The following is a 7,269-nucleotide window of genomic DNA, read 5'->3' on the forward strand; positions in this document are numbered from 1 at the left end:
ACATCGGAGGAGAGGCCGCTCCCCGCCGGCTGTCATCGCGCTCCCGCCCGCCCCTTCCCCGTCGCCCGAACGGTGGAAAAGCAGGCGCCGAGGTGTTGTTTGTGAGCAAGCAAGACACACCTCGGCTGCGAAACGGCCAGCTGCGGTGTCCGACAGCTGTAAACCGGCGTCGACAGGTTGTCAGACAGCCCCGGGGGCCGGCGGCGAAGGAGCCCGCGGCCTCCGGGCCCGCACCCGCTGCCCGGCCGCTCGCGCGGCCACCGCGGGCGGAGGTGGCCCGGCCGGCGCTGGGCACCACGTGCTCGCCGGGAGGGGCGGGAGCAGCCGGCGAGGGCGGGCGGGAGGCAGGGAGGGGGCAGGAGGGGAGCCGGGGGCGGGGCCAGCGCTCAAGGGGATGCCAATCAAAGCATCAACTTCAAATTGTGTCTGAAAGCCCCGCCGCCGAGCGGAGGGCGGCCGCCGCAGTCGGCGCGCGATCGCGGATCCGGGCGCAGGCGGGAGCCGGGCGCCAGCGAGCACCCGGCCGAGGAGCAGCCACCGGCCCCCGCCTCCGGGCCGGCCCGAGCGCGCCCGGCCGGCGGCCCGCTCCCCAAACCGCGCCTCCCCCGCCCCCTGCGCTCCCCCCCCGCCCCTTTAATACTTGCCCGCCGCCACCGCCACCGCCGCCGCCGCCGCCGCCACCGAGTCCGCGGACATGTCCTTCCCGCAGCTGGGCTACCCGCAGTACCTGAGCGCCGCGGGGCCCGGCGCCTACGGCGGCGAGCGCCCGGGAGTGCTGGCCGCGGCTGCCGCGGCCGCCGCCGCCGCCTCGTCGGGCCGGCCCGGGGCGGCGGAGCTGGGCGCGGGCGCGGGCGCGGCCGCCGTCACCTCGGTGCTGGGCATGTACGCGGCGGCCGGCCCGTACGCGGGCGCGCCCAACTACAGCGCCTTCCTGCCCTACGCCGCGGACCTCAGCCTCTTCTCGCAGATGGTGAGTGAGCCTGGCCTGCTCGGCGCCCCGCACGCCGCCCGGGTCCCGGGTCCCGGGGCGGCGCGGGGCGCAGGAGGCGAGAGCGGGCGCCAGATCGGCCCTCCCGGCGGGGCCGAGGAGGTGGTGGCCGCGGGCGCTCAAAGAGGCCGGCCGGGAGCGGCCCCGCCACGGGCCCGAGGAAGCGGGGAGGTGGGAGGCTTGGGCTGCTCAGGGGGTCTCGCTGGGAGTCGGCAGGCCGCGGGAGCAGGCCCGGGGCGCGCGGCCGGCGCTGGAGGTCGGGGCCAATCTCGCCCGGCACCCCTGGCTTGGTGGCGGCGGGGGGGCTCGGCCCGGTTTGCCCGGACGCCCCTTCCCGGCCCGCGGGCCCCGCTGGCGCGACCGTTTCAGCGTTTGGGCTGAGCCAGGGAGACTCGATTTTCTCCCTCTTTGGCAGGGCTCGTGCAGTTGTATCTGAACCCTTTAAAGCGTAGTAGAGGCGGTCAAAATAAGCCTAACAATGGAGATCGGACGGGCCGAGGGGTCTCTTAGAGGCCTGAGCGCAAATTTGAAATTAAAAAAAAAAAAATGAAGGCGAAATAATTGTTGGCATCTGAAACGGTGTGTGCTTTGACTTTCGTAAGTTGCCAAAGTTTTCATTTCTTTCGCACTGAAAGAAAAGCACTTTTCTTCCTGCGTTGCATAATGGAGGATTGGAGAGACCGATGTCCCTGGGCTTAAAATAAATGCTGTCCTCTTAGGCTCCTGCCCCCGTGGGTGTCAGATGGAGAAGTCGGGGCTGCAAATTTCATGCTCCGCGGGGCCGTTGATCTAAAGGGTCCATTTTCCTAGGTCTGACTGCAAAGTCTGCCTTAAACTTCGGGCTGCTGGGAATGGCTCGCCGGGCGCGCGGGTCGGGGAGGCAGACCCCTCCTGCACTGCTGCCCGCGGGGTCACGCAATTTGCGAGGACCCCCCCCCCCGCCCACCCACACACCCCCGCCACGTCTCCCCACTCCGAGAAGAAGAGACAGGAAATACATACCCGACAATAGTAAAGGAGCAAAGCGGCCGGTGTGTTTTCCTGTAACTTTTCTTGTAGTTTTGAAAAGAAAGCCTATTTCTCTGAAAGCGGCCCCAGCTGCCTTTCAGATCGCTTGCTATCAAAAAAGATCAGCTCCCATTTTGTTCTGGCGGCCGGGATGCAGGGGGAAGCGTTGAGAGATTTACAAGGTATCCTTTCAAAAAGAAATCCCAGCAGAGACGAGGCCGAAATGTCTTCCTTACAGTTACAACCAAAATAATTAGAAAAGTGCAAAGTACATTTTGCAAAGATTAGGCAAAAACGAAATCTGGCCGGAGAAATCTTGTCTCTGGGCCTCGACCACTGAACTAATTAGTCAAAGAAATCTTCTGCTTTTTGCAACTTTCTCCAGAGTCCCGGGTCCCCCCTCTGCTAACACAACAACTCGACAATTTTTACATGGAGGATTATAATTTTTTTTACAGAAATTTTGAATACAGATGTGTGCCAGTTGGGAAACCCGCGTGCGTTTGTAGGGGAGGGGGGCCTCTATGGTGAGGATCTGCTCCCATTGTAGTGAGGTTGGGAAGGGAGATGCTTGTTTTTTTTTCTCTTTTACGGAGGGGAAACTATATAGAAATCCAACCACCCCGCCCCCAAAGGTAGATGTACGTGTGTGCATGTGTTTCCTCCCGGTCTCCTGATGGTTCCTGGAAAGGAAGACTAAATCGAAACCCAAATTCTAGGTCTAGGTTTCCAAGCCTTTACGGTTGAGGATTTGGAAGTCCAAAAGATAAAATTGTGAGTGAATGTCTGTCTGGGCAATTTATGGTAATAATGAGGCCTAATGAGGTTGTTAGAAAGATAAAATGTTATTTACCAAAAAACCTGATGGGATAATTTGACTTGCTGTGTTTTACTACCGATGATAAAACGAATATTGATTGCAAATAAATCACGGCCTCTAAATGCCTTGCAAACAGTTTGTGCTTGCTTGCTCCTGATCAAAGTCAAACTTGAGAGATAAAGTCTCCGAGCAGAGGCCTAGGAAACAGTTCTGCTCCGCGCAGTTGGTGCTCCGGGCCCTCCCGTTAATGTTTTACCGGATAAACCCTCTTTTTGTATTTAAAAAAAACACATGGTGTTTTTGTTATTGTTGTTGATGATGGCCAGGATTAAAATTTTAAATTACCTGTCACCCACTGTAGACCTTTAAGTGCGGGGCGGGCGAGCCATTCTATGCAGGTTAATTTGGGAGCTAAAAGGAGTGTGCTTTCATTTTAAATTGCTGGTGGATTTGGACTCTCAGAAAACCCAGGATGGTTTATTTTGTTTGACCCCCTCAGGGTCAAAGGGAGGGGGCCTGGGCTCTTGGTTCTCTACGTTTGGAGAAACTGTTTTATCAGCCTGGTTAAAAGGTTTTCCCCTCTAGCGAGTGTGAGATAAACTTGGACACCCGGGCTTCTGGAGTTGTTTTGGGAGGTGGGGCTGGGGGCCCTGCGGGCGGCCTAGGGAAATCCTAGGGGCTGCGGCTCCCGCTGTGGTCTTCTAGAGATTCTAGGATTCTGCAACTTTTCTTGAGTGACAAAAATATCTCCATGATTGGTGGAAGGGCAGTTTCTGGAGGCAGCTTGTGGTCTGACCCCCTCTTCCAACCCGGGTGGTGCATTAGGACCAAGCTTCCTATTCTGGTGCCGGCTGGAGCGTCTGCCTCCCACTTTCCCAGTTTTGGGGACTCATCTCCCTCTCTCTCTCTCTCTCTCTTCCCCCTGCTTTCTCTCTACTCCCTCGCTGGGCCTTGTGGCTGCAGGGTTCACAGTATGAGCTCAAGGACAACCCCGGGGTGCACCCCGCCACCTTCGCGGCCCACACGGCGCCGGCCTATTACCCCTACGGGCAGTTCCAGTACGGGGATCCCGGGCGGCCCAAGAACGCCACGCGCGAGAGCACCAGCACGCTCAAGGCCTGGCTCAACGAGCACCGCAAGAACCCCTACCCCACCAAGGGCGAGAAGATCATGCTGGCCATCATCACCAAGATGACCCTCACGCAGGTCTCCACCTGGTTCGCCAACGCGCGCCGGCGCCTCAAGAAGGAGAACAAGGTGACCTGGGGCGCGCGCAGCAAGGACCAGGAGGACGGCGCTCTCTTCGGAAGCGATACCGAGGGGGACCCTGAGAAGGTCGAGGACGACGAGGAGATCGACCTGGAGAGCATCGACATCGACAAGATCGACGAGCACGACGGCGACCAGAGCAACGAGGATGACGAGGACAAAGCCGAGGCACCGCGCGCGCCCGCCCCGCCCGCCGCCCTCGCCCGGGACCAGGGCTCGCCGCTGGCGGCCGCCGACACGTTCAAGCCCCAAGACTCCCCCCTGGGCCTGGCCAAGGAGGTCCCGGAGCCCGGCAGCACGCGCCTGCTGAGTCCGGGCGCCGCGGCGGGCGGCCTGCAGGGCGCGCCGCACAGCAAGCCCAAGATCTGGTCTCTGGCCGAGACGGCCACCAGCCCCGACGGCGCGCCCAAGGCCTCGCCGCCTCCCGCCGCCCAGGCGGGCGCGCACGGGCCCCCCGCGGGCGCGCCGCTGCAACACCCGGCCTTCCTGCCCAGCCACGGACTGTACACCTGCCACATCGGCAAGTTCTCCAACTGGACCAACGGCGCGTTCCTCACGCAGGGCTCGCTGCTCAATGTGCGCTCCTTCCTGGGCGTTGGCGCGCCCCACGGCCCGCACCTGTCCGCGCCGCCGCCGCCGCCGCCGCAGCCGCCCGTCACCGTGGCCGCGGGGGTGCTCCACGGCGACAAGGCCTCGTCCCGAAGCAGCCCCTCGCTCCCAGGTACAGCGCCCCGGGACGTCCGCCCTGCCCCAGGCCGGTAATCCGGAGCCCGGGCGATGCTGGGGATGGAGGGGAGCACTGGCCCCGGAGGGTGCCAGGCGGTGAGCGCTGAGCTCGGGGTTGAGCAGTAATCCCTGCCTGAATTCAAGGAGCGAGGCCACGGCCCTCAGGCTCTCCCGAGAAAGCTGAGCTCTACCCGCTGGCCTGTCCCCGGGGGAGGCGGGGAGGTTTCCCTGGAGACACTTCCCAGCGACGGGGCGGGGGGGCGGGGAGGAGGCCTGTGCCGCTCTGCGGCACCCCTTCCCCGCACTGTCTCTCGGCCCTAACGCTCTGCCTCTTCCCCTCCCTCGCAGAGAGAGACCTCATCCCCAGGCCGGACTCGCCGGCACAGAAGTTAAAGTCGCCCTTCCAGCCCGTGCGCGACAAGTGAGTGCCTTTGGTGTTTACCTCTGGGTAGGGGCGAGGGGGATTCGGGGGCCGGAGGCTGAGCAGTGGCAGGCGGCAGAGGGGTCGCGCAGTTAGCGTGGACGGGGCGCTGTCCACCAGCCGGGCGCCCGGGCCAGCGCAGTGCGCCCCCGTTTCTCCCGAGCCGGGAGCCTCGCGGGGCAGGTCACCCCGCCCCCCAGGCGCTTGGCTGGCAGCACCGGCCATGCTGGGTCCCAGCTTCCATCCACTGACAGCGCTGTGTTCTTGTCTTGCTGTGTTTCCCCTGCAGCTCGCTGGCCCCGCAGGAGGGGACGCCGAGGATCCTAGCAGCCCTCCCATCAGCCTGATCCAGGGTCTTCTTTTACTTTTGCGGGGGGAGGGGGGGAGAAGTTCGGGAGGGAGGGGGTGAGGGAGGAATCAAGACAAATATTTCAAACTGGTGTAAAGGGCAAATCTGGCAACGAAGTCAAGGACTCCCATCCATCGCTTTCTGCAGAAAGGGGCTCGTCCGGCCCGAGCTCGCGTCCGGGCAGCCCGGCCTCTGCCCGCCGCCCCGGGTGGCCGTCACCGTGCTCCGGGCGATTATCAGTTCGGTAAATGCCCCCATGTGCTTCTGTCTTTCTTTCTTTCTTTTTTTTCCTTCTGTATATAGAGTGATTTCAGATTGTAAATAGCGCGTCAGCGAACCTGTCTAAATCATATATTTTTGTCTAATAAACTAAATGAAATAATGGCCACTGCTCCTGCTGCTGTGTGTGGCTGGGCGTCGCTGGGGGCGTCCTCAATCTTGGAATCAGGAATCCTGGCATCCTGGCAGGGCTCTAGTGTCTGTGGCTGGGGAGAGAAGCTCCGGGGGAGTTTCCACCCCAAAGGCCGGTGCTTCTCAGTCTCCTGATTGTTGTTGCATTTGTTAATGTCACCAGGGCAATCCTTGTTGGCAGTTCAGTTCTTTCCAACTCTTACACATTTATCTGGACACGCCCTTCTCAGGACATAAATGAGTTCGATTTTAGGCAGTTTATAAAACGATTTTTTGAAGTGGGCAACGATGGGGGAAAAGCGAAAAGAATTTCCAATCCTCTCCCCAAAGGAGAACTTCGTATTTGAAATCAGTTTATAACCAGTTGTCTCAGTGGTGCATCGTGGCGTCGGGGCGTTTCATAGGTAGAATGAGGACATAATGCAGTATGAAATTTTGCTTTCAGTGTATTTTTTAGTTATTTGGCTAAATCACACGTGGAGAAATTGGAATTTTTTTTTTTAACTCTCCTGCCAGGGATGCAGCTCCGTGGTTTTCTGGGCGTGTGAGCGACGGGGCTGCAGTAGTGTGTGTGTGGGTGACAAAGAGGGGAACGGGCTTCGGTCTCCCAGGGACGCCCCTTTAAGCTCATGCGCCCTGCACTGGGCCCACCCAGCGAGCCAAGGAGCCAATAAGGCCCAGATGGCCGCTGGGCCGGGAGGCAGCTGGAGTGATGGTAGGGAACAATGCAGAAGGAGCCGGCCCGGAGCCTCGGGAACCGCACTGGTCAGGGCTCCGGGCCGTGGGGCGTGCGGAGCGAGATGCGCAGCCTGCACTTCCAGAGCGTGCAGGACCCCTGAATTGGTGAAAACCGCGAAAGCAGACGTTTGTAAAACTGGCAGTGAGGATGGGGGCTGCGGAGGTACCCGGCCCAGTGGGGAGGAGGCCGAGTCCCCGGTGTCGGACAGGACCTCCCCCACCCCGAGCCGAGCCCCAGATTCGCCCTCGAGACCCTCGGGACCCGCTGTCCCGGGGCCGCTCGCGGCGGCGAGGGACGCGGCTGCGGGAGGGGAAAGCCGGGCGCGGCCGGCTGCCCCTGGCTCCTCTGCGGCGAGGAAAGGGGCGCTCGTGCCGAGAACCAGCGGGCGCCACCCACCGGACCGCCGCCCCCGGCGCCCGCGTCCTTCTCCAGCGCCTCCCCCCGCCGCCATCGGTCTAGACGAAAAGGTCCCCGCTTGCCGCCCCCGAGGCCGGAGGGAGCGCGAAGGGGCGGCCGCGGCAAGCGTGGCCCGACGGCA

At 61.9% G+C, this 7,269-nt stretch overlaps 1 protein-coding gene across 1 annotated transcript; it reads left to right on the forward strand.

Annotated features, from left to right (window-relative positions):
- Positions 1-365: 365 nt before the first annotated feature.
- IRX1 (iroquois homeobox 1) lies at positions 366-5,611 on the forward strand. Its single transcript, XM_036849437.1, has 4 exons — positions 366-970; positions 3,780-4,806; positions 5,160-5,232; positions 5,522-5,611. The coding sequence occupies exons 1-4, from the start codon at positions 695-697 to the stop codon at positions 5,577-5,579; spliced, it is 1,434 nt and encodes a 477-aa protein (XP_036705332.1). The 5' UTR covers positions 366-694; the 3' UTR covers positions 5,580-5,611.
- Positions 5,612-7,269: the final 1,658 nt, after the last annotated feature.

Source organism: Balaenoptera musculus, chromosome 3 (genome assembly GCF_009873245.2).
Source record: "Balaenoptera musculus isolate JJ_BM4_2016_0621 chromosome 3, mBalMus1.pri.v3, whole genome shotgun sequence".
In the NCBI taxonomy this organism is placed as follows: Eukaryota; Metazoa; Chordata; class Mammalia; order Artiodactyla; family Balaenopteridae; genus Balaenoptera; species Balaenoptera musculus.

Excerpts from the sequence above, each read along its gene's own strand:
- IRX1 (XM_036849437.1), top strand. The coding sequence starts at position 695 with ATGTCCTTCCCGCAGCTGGGCTACCCGCAGTACCTGAGCGCCGCGGGG. Across the intron at positions 971-3,779 it reads TCAGCCTCTTCTCGCAGATG|GGTTCACAGTATGAGCTCAA; the intron begins GTGAGTGAGCCT and ends TTGTGGCTGCAG. Across the intron at positions 5,233-5,521 it reads TTCCAGCCCGTGCGCGACAA|CTCGCTGGCCCCGCAGGAGG; the intron begins GTGAGTGCCTTT and ends TTTCCCCTGCAG.